Source organism: Ochotona curzoniae, unplaced genomic scaffold (genome assembly GCF_017591425.1).
Source record: "Ochotona curzoniae isolate NIBS_2020 unplaced genomic scaffold, NIBS_Ocur_1.0 contig_2692, whole genome shotgun sequence".
Classification (NCBI taxonomy): Eukaryota; Metazoa; Chordata; class Mammalia; order Lagomorpha; family Ochotonidae; genus Ochotona; species Ochotona curzoniae.
The window spans coordinates 16,768,140-16,786,486 of record NW_024465556.1 but is presented as its reverse complement, the minus strand read 5'-3'; the positions used below and the strand labels follow the sequence as shown (position 1 = coordinate 16,786,486).

Genomic DNA, 18,347 nt, shown 5'->3' with positions numbered 1-18,347 from the left:
GCCTTGAACGTGCCGGGATCCCATATGCTCAGTGAAATGAGTCAATCACAAAAGAACAAATACCATATGTGCTCTCTTATATAAGGAAATCAGCATGGAAACTGTTATTTCAATAATCAGATCCATACTGTTTTTTGTTTGCTTTTTTGGCTTTATCCCATGTGTTTTAATATTTTTTATTTGTTTTGTTTATTCCAAATAATTTCTTTTCTCTTGTTGAATTCATCACTAGTTCATGGATTACACGGTGGCATCATTTTTCCCAAGAGACGTTTGTGTTTCCTTTTTGTCACCCATGTGTTGGTTACTCAGTGGCGCATTTTTTCTTGGTGCTGTAATTTGTTGTTGTTGTTGTGGCTGTTCTAACTTATACCAGTTGTTTATCTTGTTTCATGGATTCTCAATTATGGAAATGTATAGTTATGGAGAGCTGGGGTCTATCATATACAGATGTGGGGATACAATGGAACATGCATCCCTGCTTCCAGACGAAAGATGGATTCCCAATGAAACTGTTGGACATGTGTAGACAATGGGATGCTGGACCGTCTGACATTGTCTGTACCAGTAATGTCGGGGTACACTTAAATAAGAGACTGATAGAATTAAGATTCCTTATGAAGGACTGCACCATTGTAGTAAAATGGGGAAAAATCTATCGGGGGTGGGAATTTGGGGAGGAATCCCAGTCTATACAAAATTGTACCACATAATTCAAAATTCAAAAGAAAAATATATTTGAAAAAATGCTCCGTAGTATCAATTCCTGTACTTGTTACCCCTTCTTATATTTTGTTTAGCAAAACATTTTTTCAGATTTTTTTAGTCAGATTATTGATCTTCTCAATACTAAGCTATAAGAGCTTTATATCATTCAAGATATAATCTAGTTTTCAAATATCTCTCCCAACCTGTGATTTACCTGTTTTATCAGTATTTTGAAGCAGAGAATTTTTTTTACATTGATGAATTCTAACTTACCAGTTTTGTTTTCTTTTTCTCTACTGCCTTCTGTATCAGTCATGCATAAGAATTCTTGCCTCACTCACGAGTATTAAGATTTTCTCTTGTTTTAGTCACCCCGAGCCCAGTGCCTCTGGGTATCCAGCCCCCGTCCAAGGGCAGCTAGATAACCAAGTTGTTAAAAAAAAAAACTGGTAATGGGATACCCTAACTCTTATGTCTTCTACCTCCTAATACTATGTCAGGAAAATCATTTTGATACCAAATCTAAGAGACTAATAATTCCTTTTGACCACTATGTGAGCAATTCAAGTAACCTGCCAATAAATAATACATAAGCTATTGCCATCTAGCCTTAGCAGTTCAACCTAGAGTGAGCATACCCTTCATTCTCCATCTTACCACCCACAAAACTCTCACTTATGGTCTTACTCTTCTAGTAACCCTTGAGATTTTTTCTTTTTTACTAAAGCAGTTATCAAGAAGAATTTTGTAAGGAAGTTATTTGGACTTTAGGCTTCATAAAATCCCGGCCTGTGTCCAACACAATTTAATTTCCCTCCCTGCTGTTGGCATGGTACTGAGTGGTTAGTAAGTACATGATAAATTTTTTTTTATTATAGCTATGCAATAAAGGCCAAATGTTATATATTTAGATTTAATAGTGACATAATATGATTTGTGTTCTGCAGTTTTTCTAAATCATCAAATGAACAACCACTCAATCCAAATTGTGTTCTTTCTCTTTCTGTCTCTCTCTCTCTTTATCTTTTCCTCTCTCTTTTCTCAAATAATTCTCAGCATAAACACTCTGGAATTCAACTGCAATATTTGATGTTTCACAATGAGTCAGTTAACATTATAAGTTACTTAGAGTGGGAAGCATTTACTCCTCCGTGCCCTCTCTGTGTTAGGAACTCTGTGTTAACCTTTTTGCCTCAGAATCCCTTTCAATAACTCAGTCTTCTGTCTAGCCAGGCCCTGTGGGAACCTACACCTTCAATAAGAAGAGTAAAAATCTTTATAGCATCTGAGGTCTGTGTGTGTGTGTGTGTGCTGAACACAAAACCATGGCTACCTTGGGCTTTGTCTAAATCACGCTGCTGAAGATGTGTCACCTGCTAGAAATCTTTAGCAACATCCCTCAGAGAGGACAGAGAGCGAGAGAGATCTAACATCTGCTCTCTCCCCAGATGGCCGGAGTGGGCCAAAACCTGGCTTCCTCAAGGTCTCCCACCTGGGTGCAGAGGCCCAAGGCCATTAGCAGGGAGCTGAATCTGAAGTGGAGTAGCTGACACCACCATAGGAGGTCATTACCTGTTGGTTGCCTCCATGCTGTGCATTAGTGGAGCTGGGACTAAAACCCAGCACTCTAATATAGGGTGTGTGTGTGTATGTACCATCCCGCATCTTAGACTCTAGACTAAATGCTGCCCTTCAGGTCAATGTGGATAATGTGTTGAAAAAGATACAATTAGCCCAGTCTGGGCATTACCTAGGAAAAACTGTAGATTGTCTCGATTGAGATTTCTTATTATTGAGTGGCTGATGTGATGTAGGAAAAGGAACATCCAAAGGGAAGCAGCCCTGAACAGGAGCCAGAGCTTCACTGAAGGGCGTTGAGCTTCGTGTCTAGGACAGTCCGGGTGCCTTCTCCTCCAAGGGGTATCCATTCCCATCACAGCGTGATGGGGCGCAAGTGGGGAAAAGGCAAACACAGCAAGCCTTCCTCTCTGTGAAGGAGCTCCCAGAGCCCCTATTTGTACAACTCCTGCTCTGGGGTCATCAATGAAAGAATTAGAGATCAGCAAATCTTTGAACAGTACTTGAAATGAATTTCGCCATTCACAGAATTTCATCAGAATAAAGTAGCCAATTAACTCCACTGGTTGCTCTTCAACTGAGATAATGAACAGCTTCCTCAGTGCTTGGGTTTTGCTAAATACTAAAGCCCTTCCACTGTATATCACTGACTTTTGTGATTCTTTAATTGGCTTAAGCCTCAAAAAGCTTAACCAGCTGTGAACAGACTGTTAAAATGGAAGCTGTTACTCTGATCCTACTTCAGTAAGTAATGGACGGAGAGGCTGCAGCCCACATAGAAAGGGTCGTAATAGAGGTTGTGACCAGCTGGAGAGCAGTTACAAGTGCATTTGTTAAAGCTATCCAGCTTCCCTGGTACAGGCCAAGGGGAAAGTTTGCCAGTTCCCTTTTCTCCCAGGCAAGTTCTAGAATTTTGTTTGCCTGTTGTGGCATTCTCTGACTAATGTATTCAGTGTGTGTTCTGATTGATGGGCCTGAGAAACCGCCTGCCTTTGTGCCTTTCCTCCCTGCCTTACTCGGTGCTGCCTCCCCTCTTTCAGGGCCTGACATTTCAAGAAGTGGAAAACTTCTTTACTTTCCTGAAGAACATTAATGATGTAGACACCGCCTTGAGCTTTTACCATATGGCTGGAGCATCTCTTGACAAAGGTAATGAAACCTCAGTTTTTTTCTGGAAGGTGTAAACATTGACTCTGTCATCTATTACATGGTTGTCCTTAATAGGGAGATGTCAGTTTCTCTTGGCATTGTTTTATGTTCATTATGTTTTCTTGGCATTGCATAAGTCCAGCGTCTCACCCTGAGACGCCAAGCTCAGCAAATATATTTCCTGCAGCTGAAGGCTAGAGTCAAGGCAGACATGCAGCTTAAATGATTGGCCTTGAAATAGGTGTCCAAGCTAAGGCGTAGAGCAAGAAGATGCAAAGCTCTTCATCCAAGCCAGAGCCATCTATGTGTAATGTGAAGCTGAGTTCACTTTGCAATCTCTGTCTTTGATGAGAAGAAATTGTTTGGTTTATTTATTACAGTATTAAGATTTGTTTTTATAGATAAAATCATGGAACACTGCCCATTGGCTAATCACATATAAAACCATTTATATTTTGTTCAGGAAATGTGAGGAACAAAGGTATTGAACGCACAATTTTTAAATTTTTCTATGTACTTATTTTCATTTTATTTGAAAGACAAGAACAGAAAATGATTCTGCTGGTTAACTTCCTAATGCATTCAGCAGCCAGGACTGGCCAAGCCATAGCCAAGGGCCAGGAACTCATTCTAGATCTTTCACAGAGTGGGTATTTAATTATGAAAACTCGCAAGTATTCAGAGCAGTTGAAGTCAGTACAGATTGAACATCTATCATCCTAAAATCTAAAATCCAGAATGCTCTTTCGAATAAGAATAAATAATTTTTTTAAAAGAAAAGAAAAAGCAGCAGTGGTATCAGTGACCTTCCCTCTTCTGGTGCCAGGGTGTGTGTCTGTGCTCAGCTGCTTCGCCCCGTCCCTTCCCTCTACCACACAGACCCCTTTACAGACCCTTCTTTACCCTGCCATCAGTCTTTGCTTTTAAATCTCCCTGAATCTAGAAGGAGTGCTAGAGATTTTTCCATTGGTGTGCATTCTGTATGAATTACAGGCCTCTTTTCTTCTTTCTATAGAATGGTTGAATTTTCCTACTGACACAAATTTTAGACAAGGGACAGGGGAGACTGTAGAGGGTAAAGACACACAGCCTGTGGGGCAGGCATTTGGCACAGCAGTTCAGCTGCTACTGCAAACAGCTACATCTGGGCTCCTTTCTTGGCCCTGCTCACACTCCCAGCTACCTGCTGATGCACACCCCGGGAGGTAGCAAGTGGTGGCTCCAATGTGTGGGTCCCATCACCCCCATGGGAGAGCCAAAACAAGCTCTTGGCTCCTGGCTCCAGCCCAGGCTGATGCAGGCATCTGGAAGATAAACCAGTAGACTGAAGATCCTCTCTCTGTCTCCCTTTCTGTGTCTGTCCCTCTCAAAAAAGTAAACGTTTGTTTTGGTTTTTTGGTTTTTGGTTTTTGTTGGGTTTTTTGTTGTTGTTGTTTTTTTGTTTTGTTTTGTTTTGTTTTGTTTTGTTTTTAAGGGAAAGAGAGGAATACAGACTTTAAAGTCAGGCTGCCTGAATTTAAATCTTGGTTCCATCATTCAGTAGCTGAATAGCTTTGGGCAGTTTCTCAGTTTAGTTTCCGTGTTTTTAAAAATAAGAATAAAAAATACCCACCTTCTAGGGTTGTTATAAGGATACATGTACATGAAGCACTTAGCTGGTGCCTGTCATGTGGTGAATGTTTAATAAATGTCAGCTGCTTGCATTATGAAGTTGATTATGTAAACAAGATGTTGTGCAGCTCATGCATATTCACACAGCTAGCAGCCCAGGTACTGTGCTGGGTGCAGGGTTCTACCTTCGGGGTCCAGTGACAAAGATAAGGCCGCAGGCAGCTCTAGGGCCAGGGGTCTGGAAGCTCAAAAGCAGAGCCCCTGACCTACACCAGCAGTGAGCAGGGCAGGCTGGGATAAAGGAGGAAGTCATTTTTGTCTGGCTTCTGCCCTCAGTCTCACTGTCTTCGCTTTTTTTTCCCAAAAGGTTAGGACCTTCAGAAATTGGCACCTTTGAGAGGTGCTGGCACGATCTCTTCCTTGGCCGGTGTAGAGCTTTAGAAGCCAGTCTTTAGACATAATTTAGCACAAAATTTCCCAAACAGCATTGTGAAGAACACTGCATACTGCAATATGTTAATAGTTCTGTGGGTTCAGAAAAAAAATAAAATCTTCCATTGCTCAAATAAAAGTTTGGGAAATGCCAGAGTTACACAGAATTTCTTCCTGCAGGGCTGTCCCTGCCAGCTTTTTAATATGCTAATGTGTGTTATTAATCTCCAAGTGAGGGCTAGAGTTCCTAAACTCGATTTGTTCTGAAATACCTTTTAACATCTTTGCGTGATGTTCCTGTGAAGCATGGGCGAGATGGAGGCAGGTGGCAGCTGCAGGTGTATTGCATTAGAATGCTGCTGAGGCTGTTTCCGTGGTGCTTGTGTGTCCGAGGTGAGAGCGGGCTGCGCTAGGGAATTGTGGCCACTGAAGAAGGAACCTGCCCTGTCAAGTATTGTGCTTCTACTGGTTCATCTGTTTTGTTTTCTGTTTATGAGGAACTGATCCTCGTACACAAACCGGGCATAAAATTAGATCTATGGCCTCTCCCAGGCTGTCCGTGTGATTTAAGCAGTCTCCTTAAAGAAGGTAATGGAAAATTGAACACAACTCCTTCCCCGGTGCTTTCCTGTGATGAAGAAGTTAGAAATTATTTGACTTGGAGCTCCAGAATGAATTGTGGGCTTTATAACCCAGGGTAGTCCTATTCCTGCCAGGAAAATAAAAAGATTTCAGGTACAATAAAGCCCCAGGGAAAACACCTCAGGAAACTTGGGGGCCCAGTTGTGACTCCCCACCTTTTGAATAGAACTATATAATGTCAGAAAAGAATCTCCCAGGCACAGCACATGCAACACAGACTGTGCGTTCATGCCCCGGCACAGTTCTGCCTAGGTTGGAAGTCGTAATTCTGACACAGTTGTCCTTCGTTCTTCAGTCATTCTGTACGCAGGTCACCTCAATGTCCGACAGCCCGGAGCAGCCACAGTGAAATCCAGGGCAGAGCTCCTGCAGGATGTGCCCTGCAGCCCCACGCAGCTTCTCTGAAGCAGCGGTCATGTCATCAGATAATGCCAGCTCCTTTTATCCCTGAAGTGGCAGCACAGGTGGCCTCGAAGAACCTTTCCGACTTCTGAATTCCTTAAATCTAAGCATTTAGAAAAATAGCCTCTCTGTTTGGGCATTTAGGTCTCTCCTGGCTTGTTGAAGTAAGAACTACTTTTATTTTTTTTTTTCTTTTTCTTTTTTTTTTTTTTTATTGTTGCTTACATTGTATTATGTAGTACAGTTTTATAGGCGCTGGGGATTCCCCCCACCCCTCCCATACCCCTCCCCCCATGGTGGATTCCTCCACCTTGTTGCATAACCATAGTTCAAGTTCAGTTGAGATTCATTGCTTGCAAACACATGCCTAGCATAAAGTTCAGCGTCTTATTGTCCAGATAAGTTCAGTGGCCTCTTGGGGAGACCTTCTATGGTCTGAAGATAGGTCTAACAGAGTAAAGATCCGGTCAGTTAAAAGCCCCAACAAGGCCTCAGTATCAATATACAACATTATGGAATTAATTGACATAGTATTGGGTAAACAATATGTTAAAAATAATGCAAGTTCCCTTCTTCGAAACATCTGGGTTGAGACAGTATCAATGACAGGTTCAGAAAATAACAAACAACCAAACAAAAAATTACAGGTTAAATCAAGGCAAACATGTGGTATCTAATCTTTTGGGATTCGCTCATTTCCCTTAGCATTATAGTTTCCAGTTGTGCCCATTTAGCCACAAAGAACTGCATTTTGTTTTTTTTAATAGCTGAGTAGTATTCCATGGAGTAGATGAACCAAAGCTTTCTTATCCAATCTTCTGCTGATGGGCATTTCGGTTGCTTCCATGTTTTTGCAATTACTGATTGTGCTGCAATGAACATAGGGATGCATGTTGGTTTGTCGTAAAACAGGTGTTTTGGATATATTCCTAGGAGTGCTATTGCTGGGTCATATGGTATGCAGATTTTGAGTTGTTTGAGTGTTCTCCAGACTGATTTCCATAAAGGCTGTACCAATTTGCAGCTCCACCAGCAGTGGAGTAGGGAAGAACTACTTTTATGACCATGAACAAATCCATCAATTCTTTTTTATTCTTTAAAGATTTAGTTATTTGAGAGTCAGAGTTACAGCGAGTGTGAGAGAGACGAGAGAGATCTTTCATCTGCTGGTTCATTTCCTAAGTGTCCACAATGGCCACGGATGAGCCAAGAGCTTCTTCCAGGTCTCCTACGCGAATGGCAGAGACCCCAGCACTTAAACTATACCCTTGCTGCTCTCCCAGGCCATTAGCAGGGCACTGGATCAGAAGTGGAGCAGCTGGGACTCAAACTGGTGCCCATATAGGATGCCAGCATTGCCAGTGACAGCTTTGTCTACTACACCAGAGCATCAGCCTTACAAATATCTGAATTCGCAAATCCTCAGTTTCTTAATCTGTAGAATAGTGATAATAGAATACATAAGGGTTATTATGGAAATTAAGGGAATATTTTGTTAATGTGGAGATTGATAGAACTGTCCCCAGCTTCTGTCCCAGTCATCTCCTGGGTGCTTTCTTCTGCCTCTTTTATTAAGGGGGTTAATAGACTGGAAACAACTTATCCTATCCAATATGGTAACTCACCCAAAAGAAATTTTTGAAGAAAAAAGCCATGGTCAGTATTGTAGCATAGTGAGTTAAGCCACTTCCAGTCCAGCTCCCTGTTACAGTGCCTGCGAAAGCAGCAAGACAGCTCAAGTGCTTGGGCCCTGGCCCCACAGGGAGGCCTGGAAGGAGTTCTTGGTTTCTGGTTTCAACCTAGCACCGCCTCCAGCCTTTACATCTAATTAAGGCAGAGACAGAACCAGCAGACAGAAGATCTCCATCTCTTCCCCTATCTTTATTAACTCTGTCTTCTGATAAAAGGAACAAGGACACGGGAAAGAAATCCCACTAGGACCTGACGAGGCTTGCTTCTGTTCTCTGAGGAAGTAACGTCTCCTGCTTTTTCTGTCATTTGTGAGATTCTCCTCCTAGAAAGGAGGGTGAGATGTCTAATTAGAGCCGAGGGTGAGAAGAGAGTGCGGCCCCAGCAGCCCCTTCCGGCTCACGAATCTCCCTCGGTACCCTGAGCAGGTCAGAAAATAACTTCTCTGTTAAGAGAATGCTCCTAGATTTCACATTCCATGGTTTTGGCTAAAGCAGCTTTTCACTGACTATAATAATGTTTTAAGGAACATGTTATGTAGCCTGAAGTCAAATCTAAATTATGTGAAGATGAACCGACTTGCAGTTATTACACAGACTGAAGCCAGAGGAAGACTGTCGAATTCCCAAGAGAAGGGTGGCAGCTTTCATTTATTTTCTTGTTAGGAAGTTTTAAACTAAATTAGAACTTAGCCCAGTGCCTATATAAAATCTAATTTTCGGGGTTTGGTAACATGATTGCAGAAGAGGGATGATTCTGTAAAATGTACCTGAAATATGAACACAGGGAGGTGTTGATGCTGCCTGGGAAGCCTGTTCTCCCAGCTCCAGATTCCGGGAACTAACATGCACTGTGAGAAGCCATGGGAATGGCTCAAGTGATTGGGTTTCTGACACCAAATGGGAGACTCGGAATAACTTCCTGGCCTCCAGCTCTGGCCCAACCCAGCCATCGTAGGCATTTGGGGATAAACCAGCAAATGGAAGCACTCTGCCTTTCCAATAAACAGATAAATAGGTAGACACAAAAGTCGTTTAATAAGTGCAGCTATATATAAAGTATGACTTCTGGAACCCTAAAAAAAATCAGTTCTGAATCATAAATACCTTCCCCCTGGTCAGCTCTCTAAGCTTTCTCTTGTTAAATAAGCAATAAGGACAGATTTAAATGTTTTAAATGATACCTGTGTATTCTGTCATGTCTCTGCAAGTCACAGCTGGTAAGCACGGCTGGGTGCTCCGCTCAGGGTCTTAACAAGGCTTTGGCCGGCATTCGTGTGTGGAGTAGTTCAAGGTCTTCTCACAGTCATTCAGATTGTTGACAAGGATTCCATTCCTTTCCAGTCAGACCGAGGTGCCCTGGTCACGCCCACTGTGGCCGCAGCAGCTCCGTGCCGTGGGGCCCTCTCCCCGCATGGCTGAGGGGGATTCCAGCACCCGGTAACCGTGGGAGCACCTCTGCCGTCACCTCCATGTCAAGTGATCTAATCCCTGTCACAGATGCAGTCCTGCAAGGGGAGTTCACAGATGTGTGGCCTTGGGGCAGGGGAGGCGTGCGACAAGGAGGGAGCCACTCAGAGTTCTGCCGGTCATACCGCCATTGACCCAGGAAGCCCTGCCAAAGTTTGTCTCTGACAGCTTCTGACAATACGGGCTTTTTCGCTGATATTTGCTGTTGTGTTATTACCCAAATAAATAACAACAGGGCAGTCAGAGGTTTGAGGTTTTGTTGTTGTTGATTTATGTGTTTGTTTAAAGTGACAGGTAGTGACAGATCTCTTCCACCTGCTGGTACACACCCCAGATGCCCACAGCAGCCACAGCCGAAACCAGGAACCATGAACTCGCCACGTCTCTCTTGTGCATGGCAGGAACCTGAATACTTGGGCCATCTGCCCTGCTTTCCCAGGTGCCTCAGCAGGGAGACTGATTCAAATTGCAAGAGCTGGGACTCAACCCAACCCTCCAGTGTGGGATCAGGCCTCCTGATGCACCAGACACCGGCCCCTTTAGGACTAGAAAGCAGCTTAGAGAGTCATTTTCATTGAGACCCTTGCTTTGGACTTGCTCAGGTCACAGGTGGTACGGCCAAAAATTCCAGCCCTGTGATTTCTACACTATGGTCTCTACGCAGGGCGCCCACTGCTGCTGGGAGACCTTCGAGGACTCCACAGGGAATGTGGTGTTTTCCTGTGGCCACAGAAATAGAAAAATTCAAAGCAGGAATGCAGGGGAGCAGCCAATAGATAGACAAGACAGATTTGAAGGTAGGCATGTCACACTGCCATGTGGGGAAGAGTCCGAAAGAAAAACGCTCCTGTTTTAGCTGCAGTTTTCAAGCTTGAGTAGGAGGCAAGTCTTTGCACTTTATTTTCATCATCACATTTCATAAAAACATTTGTGTGTGAAAAGGAGTATTGGCCAAGATTCCTTTCATTTAAGGAGAAGTCATCAATTTTTTTTTTAAGTAAAATTATTCATGAGGTAGGCAAGGAAACTCAAGTTCTGAAACAAATGCTTGCTTTATGAGGCATTTTTCTCTGCAGAGACCTGGTTTATTTTCCCAGGCTTAAAGACATCTAGCAATTCTGAAGATTGATTCTGACTTAACTATGTCACCTCAAGTGTACCATGATTTACTAAAACGATCTGAGTGCCCCGAGGAGGAGAGCCGCTGTAGAGTTACAGTCTGCGAGCAGGGTATGAGCGGGTCAGCCACCAGCGGAGATGGACAGGGACAGAATCAGGCAACATGAGGCAAAGATGCCTGAGGAACAGGGACAGGAGCGTCACCAGCGCCAGGAAGGATGGGCCAGCTGCTCTCACTGTAGCCATCACAGATTCAGACTCCAGACCACCAGGGAAGTCGTTTTACAGAGAGGCAAAGAGGTAATTTTGCCTCAAGACTGAGGTTTAAATAAATGAGGAACTGGTTAAAGAAATGATTCACCCTGTCTGGGATACTCAGCAGCTGCTAACTTTTGGAAACTTCAAGGAAGCTGCCCATTTACTGGTGTGGACTGATTTCCAAAATGACTATTCAGTGATGAAGCTAACCACTATGTCCAGCATATCATCTGGTGCGGAAAAGGAGGATGTAAAGAAGAAATGTTTGACTTTGTCTCCATTAAATATTTCTAGAGACTCTGATGAAATTGGGGGCTTCTAGACAAGTAGATGACTAAGAGCTTTTTAGAGCATAGTTGAATTTTACAGCAGGTGAATGGGGGAGTAAAGCAGGTAACCAGAGTAGGTCTCCAGAGAAGCTGTGGCCGTGGCATGGAGTTCCCTCGCACTGGCCCCCCATAACCTCCTGCGCTCATTCCCCGGGCGCCTCTCAGCCTGCCTGGCAGGGTGCAACACCCTCTCCTGCTTTCAGTACTTCACTCAGACTGACTCCTCCAGCCCCATCAACAACACTCACTGTGTGACAACCACAAATCTGGAACAGTCTGTCTCTTTACCCCTTCAGAATCCAGACCCAGGGACAGGCATTCGGGGCAGTATTTAAGACCACACCTGGACCTCTTTCTGTGTTTCAAAGAAAATGAAAAAAAGAAGAAAAGTAAAGCCAACAAAAGGTGCTGGCATTGTGGCCGCCTGTGATGTCAGCATCCTACACGGGCACTGGTTAGGGTCCTAGCTGCTCCCTCCCCGATCCAGCTTCCTGCTAATGGCCTGGGAAAACATCAGAGGATGGTGCAAGTGCTTGAGTCCCTGTACTCACATGGGAGACCCAGAAGGGGCACCTGGCTCAGTCTGGCTTCTGCCTAGCCCAGCTTGGCTCTTGTGGCCATTTGAGGAGTGAACCAGCAGAAGGAAGACGTGTGTGTGTGTGTGTGTGTGTGTGTGTGTGTGTGTGTGTGTGTGTGTGTGTGTCTTTACTCCTCTGTTCCTATATAATACTGCCTTTAAAATAGATAAAGTAAATCTTAAAAGAAAAAAAGGGGGGGGATAACAATGGAGTAGGCATTTGGTACAGCCATTAGGCCTCCTCTCAGGATGTCTGTACCCCATCCCACAGTGCCCGGTTCAAGGTCCACCTCTGCTTCTTGTTGATGTGCCCTGGGACCAGCAGGGAATGGTTCAAGTACTCTTGTTCTGTTCCCCTCCTATCTCAAATAATATAAATTTTGATTTTTTTTTCAAAGAATCTTTTATTTTTATTGGAAAGACAAATATACAGAGAGAAGGAGAGACAAAGATCCTCCGTCTGTCAACCCACTCCCAAAGTGGCCGCAACAGCCAGAGCTCAGCCAATCCAAAGCCAGGAGCCCAGTGCTTCCCCTGGGTCTCCCATGCGGGTACAGGGTCCCAGGGCTTTGTGCCGTCTTGGACTGTTTTCCTAGGCCCATATGGGATCCCTGTGCGTGCAAGGCGAGGACCTTAACCATTACACTATCATGCCGGGCCCATAATGAGGATTTCTAATAATGCTATCTACAATACTGGCCAATGTCAATAAAAAAAGATTTATTTATTTTTATTGGAAAGTCAAATATACAGAGAGAAGAGACAGTGAGAAAGATCTTCCGTCTGATGATTCACTCCCCAAGTGAGCACAACGGCCGATACTATGCTGATCCAAAGCCAGGATCCAGGAACTTCTTCCGGGTCTCCCACACGGGTGCAGGGTCCCAAGGCTTTGGGCCGTCCTCAACTGCTTTCCCAGGCCACAAGCAGGGAGCTGGATGGGAAGTGGAGCTGCTGGGATTAGAACCGGCGCCCATATGGGATCCCTGCTCATTCAAGGCGAGGACTTTAGCCACTAGGCCACGCCACCGGGCCCCAATGTCAATAAATCTTACTACCAAATCAGTTTTATCAGATTAAGCAAGTCAAGGCCCGTTGAAGCTGTCATCTGGGACAGTGCTCTAAGGTTCAGAAAACAACTGCAGATTTCTTTTCTGTAGAATGTTCCAGAGGTTCAAAGAGGAGCCTACCAGTTCCCTTAGCCTGAGGAGACAACTCGGGCTGGCTCCAGCATCGAGGCTACCATTAGGAAAGCCCCCAGTGCCACCTTGGTGACCTGCACTTGTCCCCAGCATCCCTGAAATGGTCAGCATGCATTCTGAGGAATGCCAAGTACATGGTATCCCAGAGAAGCCGGCCTTGCTCATGCGAGGCTCCAGGGGCCCTAGTGTGTACAGGAAGTGCTGGGTTCTGCCCCAGCTCTAAGGTTCTCTGACTCCACCCGGACACTTGAACACGTACAACGCTATGCTGGGCAGTTTCATGCCACAGAACTGGAAAGTCTGTCACTCAGAATATGCTTCCTTCTACTACTGAGCTGTCCAGCTAAGAACTGTGCCAGCGAGTAAAGCGGGGACCTGGCATGATTCTGATGCTGCATGGACTTTTCGAAAAGCCAGATGGTCCTAAATTTTTGAGTGCCAGTTGAACCTGCTTTCTGCAGTTCTCCCCAACCCCAGGTAATCAGAATCAGTCTCACATGTCAACCCTACCATTCCGGCAGCTGGGCCAGATTTGTACAAAAAAGAATACAGAATTTGCCCAGGACACTGAGTCCTTCCCGGGCTGGCTGCGTGCTCTGCATTGACACATTTCAGGTTAGGAACTAGAATCCAGTCGTCAGTCAGTCAGTCAGCACCACCAAATTAGGGGATGCTGAAATGCCAGCACCAACAACTGGTCTACATGGAAAAATCTAGATCTTAAGGGATCTTGCTGTGATTGAATTGTGACTTTTGTGATTCAGAGATGGAAGCAGTGTGAACAAGCCAGCTCTTGGGACCAGCTGTCAAGCGCTAGTCCCGAGAACTCCCAGGCTGACAGCTCCCAGCTAGTTAGAGCTGTTTGCTCCTGCTCTGATTGGCACCCCCGGGGGCCTACCTAAGGATCTCAGACAGAGAGAGGGCACCCCAGCTCCACCATGAAGGAGCTGACAGTGTGGTAGTTTGAGCCTCCATGAGCAGCAGCCCATTTGTCTCCAATGGTACAGAGTGCCAGAACCGTCTCTGTGTGAAATGGAACGTGATCTAACTGTTCCATGAAAAGTTGGCATTTGAAATAGGGCATTCTTATGCCTGCAGACACCTGTTGGACAGCCACTTACTACCTGCCACTCTAATGAGGCTCCCACCGTAACTCGTCAAGAGCCCACCCTGACATCTGGGCTAGTTAACAGTTACTCAGAGGAGAGGACGCCATCTTCCCCAAGGCAAGGATGAGCACCTGGCCTGCCGGTGCAGCTCGGGGTAGGCGTTTCACCCCAAGAGTATACAGAACTAGGAGAGGTGGAAGACGGCTGTCCGTTGCAGCAGAGCAGTGCAAGGAGGCTTAGCCAGAGGCGTCTGTCCAGTACACAATAAGTCCTCTTCGCCCTCTGAGGACACAGTTCTGCAGCACCAGAGGGGGCAGTTGTGTGGGCGTGGTGGGAGAGTGTCGCTTCCCCAGCCCTCCTGTTCCCTCTGCACAGTCGCCCAGGGTGCAGGAGGTGCAGTTTTTCTCACTGTGTGCCTCCTGGAACACTGGGAGCAGCTGTCTCCACACTCCCAATGCCTCTTTGTTGTCTGTGCCTTCTCTGGGCAGTTGGATTAGTTCCCCGACTGTTGCTGCTCCAGGCCTGGGAGGTTGTCTACACCCTGAACTCCATGGGCTTGTCGACTGCTCAGCACACATCCGCAAGCATCCACCATGGTCTTCTCTGCTTCAGCCTTTTCCTTCCGAGGACTGCTGATCCCTGCCTTACCATCACTCACACACTGGAGGGAGGGGAGTAGGGGCAGCAACCCCAAGCTGCAGGAAGCAGAAATGCCTCCCACCTCAGCTCTGACATCTGGAGCAGCATACACCCAACGGGCCAGAGGCCCTCAACACAAAGGCACAACCCAGCTTACAGCCAATACACCTTCCCTCGGCAGCTGTGGCCCACAAGATCACAGCCAATTGTGTGTTCCTCTGCCCCAACTTCACTATTAGATTGTGGGAAACACCACTAAACCCTTGTTTGAGCTACTAAGTGACCTCAGCAGTTACTTTCTGGCATCCTCTGATTTGAATATGAAAATGTGACAGAGGTCAGGTGACTTCTTCAGGGTCACACAGCAGGTTAGTGGAGAAAGCTCTGGGGCCTGGGCCTACGGCACTGCTTTGTTCCTCTGCATTGTTCTGTACTTGTGTCTGCTCCCACTGGGGGCATCTATGAAGGTGATGCAGATGCAGACACTGACAGAGACAGGCTGGTAACAGAATAAACGAGCAGAGGCTGCACCCAGATGCTAACGTAGGTTTACAGTGCTTCAGCAGGAATCTAACCTGGTGAGTAGCAAGACTTCCTCGCTAGTTGGTTCATCAGAATTTCATCCTTTGCTTTCCTCCAAGATTTTTCTCATTTCGGAGCCTCTGGAAGCAGGACCTTAATGTGTAGGCATGGCTAGACCAGGCCTGAGGATCAGGGAGGGTGAAGGCAGCAGGGATTGCCTCATCTTCTCATTTTTTTCATGAGAATCCAAGTCTCCCATGGTTGCTGGGGTCTAACAGTGAATGTTGGGCTCAATGGCAAAATCCTCACCTCACATGCAACAGAATCCCATACGGATGCCGGTTCATGTACCAGCTGCCCCACTTCCCATCCAGCTCCCTGCTTGTGGCCTGGGAAAGCAGTAGAAGAGGGCCCAAAGCCTTGGGACCCTGTACCTACTTGGGAGACTCAAAAAAGTTGTTCCTACCTGCTCTAAGCTTAGATTTTTAAGAAAGTTTTGCTGTGGTAAAATATAAGTGAAAATAAAATATGCCACTCCAACTGTTTCTCAGTACAATTCCATGGCTCTGAGTGTACCCCGATTTGTCCAGCCCTGGCGACCATCTGTCCGTCACCGCACACACAGACTGCATGCTCAGAGCCCCAGTTCCCCAGCCCCTGGCCACCCTGGCCTGTTTCCTTTCCTGTGAACTTGGCAGCAGATGTTGCTGGTGCTTCTTGCAGATGCTTCCTGAAGTGGAGTAGCCATAGAATAGCATGGAACTGGAGGTGAAAAGGAGACCGTGGATCAACACTGTGCTGTGGCTTTCTCAAGTATGACAAGTGCAGCTGGAAACTCACCCTGTCTAAGCAGCTCTGAGCGCACTCGGGGGAGGAAGCCCCTGTGCGTACTGCTCACTCGGCGCCTCTTTCTGTTTGCAGTGACCATGCAGCAGGTGGCCAGGACAGTGGCTAAGGTGGAACTCTCAGACCACGTGTGTGATGTGGTGTTTGCGCTCTTTGACTGCGATGGTGAGTGGGGGCCCTCTGGAATTGGGAGGGGCGGGCTCCTTGCCTTCCCCCTCCCTTTTCCCATGACATTCACTCTCCTCCTCGGCATGGCCACATCGGAGAACACACCCCCCACGCCGCCACGGGGCCTGGTGTTGTGTTTTCCAATTTTGTCTTGTGATTCCAATTTCTGTTAAAACTAATTTAGAGCCATAAGGATCTTGAGAATGGAAACCAGTGCACTGGCCACAGGGCACTGCTAATTGGCGAGGAACACCCCTGTGTTCTGCCATTGCAGGACAGTGATGCGTGTGGACCCACAGGGAGATCCCACTCAGGCCGCAGGCTGTGATGGGCTGTGTTGGCTGACCCCACAACACAAGTCCACGTCTCTTTCAGTGCTCACTCGACACTTGGAAACCAATTTGCTTGTTGGAGCCGATCTGCTTCTTTAATCCTCTGACGGGTTTGGTTGCTCACTGGGTTTATAGACAAAGAAACCGAGCCACAGGCCAAGGCCAAGGCCATACTGCATTTTCCCCTCCCGCCAGCTGGGAGTGTGTGGAGGGACATGGCACGGTGCCTTTTGCCTCTTCATTCTGCCACAGGACCTGGCAGAGACTGTATCCTTCCTCGGCTTCCATCCCATCCCACTATCTGTCCCTGGGTCTTTGCCGGAAGCATTCAGCAAGGCACAAACCAGTGAATTCTGTGCCATGGGGACCCCATGTGGTGGGAACAGTGGGAACTCCCCCGAGGCCTCTGCTGAGCCTGCTGTGTTTGCCTCTTCCTCCAGGCAACGGGGAGCTGAGCAACAAGGAGTTCGTCTCCATCATGAAGCAGCGGCTGATGAGAGGTCTGGAGAAGCCCAAAGACATGGGCTTCACCCGCCTGATGCAGGCCATGTGGAAGTGCGCACAGGAGACTGCCTGGGACTTTGCTTTGCCCAAGTAGACCCACAGTGCTGCAAGCTGGCAGGGAACAGCTGTCGCCACCCCAGGCACCTCGACCCCTTCAGCAAGGAGCCTCAGTGTAGCCTCTTAAGGCAGCTGCTTCCAGGGCAGTGCTCCCTCCCTCCAGTCCTCTCCACCCTTCCCGGCTCCCAGTGTTCTGTCCAACCCTGATTGTATCCCCACAGAGTCTCAAGGGCCTCTGCAAAGCTCAGACCTCTGCCACTTTGGGCAGCACCAAACACAGGCACTTTGGATAAGATGCAAGGCCCCAGCGCACCTGTCAGCCCTGGGAACACGTGATCCTCCGAGGCAGATGAAGTGAGCAGGGACAGTCCTTGCTTCTCCGACTGGTCCTAACTGCAGGTTGGGAAGAACTCTGGCATGCAGGAGGAAGGATATGACGATGGAGATGACCTGGAAGCCCCAGCCGAGAGAGGATCTGTGTCACACACGTGGTGGCTTTGAGGGCGAATCCAGGCGGGCATGGCGGGAGCAGGGAAAGGCTGAGAACTGCTAGGACTTGCTGCAGGCACGCTCTCCAGTGCCCACCACTCCACTCAGGCTTCAGGGCCACCTCTGCCTTCACCGTGACCCTGCACTGAAGGAGCAGCCATGACTGCATCCTTGTCACCTGACAGTGCCACCTCCCCCCAGGGAGCTGAGGCTCCCAGCCCATCTGCCATCTGTCTTCTACGCTTGTAAAATAACACTTTAATTATAACGGTTAGCAATAAACACCCCTCACAGTTCCTGTCTCCCACACGTTCAGATCCTCTGGGTCCTGCTCGCTGTGCTCCTCCACCCAGTTCCAGATGCTGCCGCAACAGCCCTGTGTTCTGCACACCCCAGGCGGCTGGTTTCTGACCTAAGATAACAGTGGGCGCAGACACAGGGGCATTGTCCCGGCTCAGCTGGGTTCCCAGTTCAACCAGGGGCCGCACTCCTTGTTAGGCCTGCCCTACAGGAGGC

At 46.9% G+C, this 18,347-nt stretch overlaps 1 protein-coding gene across 4 annotated transcripts in view; it reads left to right on the top strand.

Annotated features, from left to right (window-relative positions):
- MICU1 (mitochondrial calcium uptake 1) overlaps positions 1-18,133 on the top strand; it is a 137,414-nt gene extending 119,281 nt beyond the window's left edge. For all 4 annotated transcript variants that reach the window (XM_040975926.1, XM_040975925.1, XM_040975924.1 and 1 more), the window contains 3 exons: positions 3,327-3,435; positions 16,357-16,446; positions 17,222-18,133. In XM_040975926.1, the coding sequence (XP_040831860.1) occupies positions 3,327-3,435; positions 16,357-16,446; positions 17,222-17,379 (357 nt within the window). In that variant the 3' untranslated portion in view covers positions 17,380-18,133. The remainder of the gene's footprint in view (positions 1-3,326; positions 3,436-16,356; positions 16,447-17,221) is intronic.
- Positions 18,134-18,347: the final 214 nt, after the last annotated feature.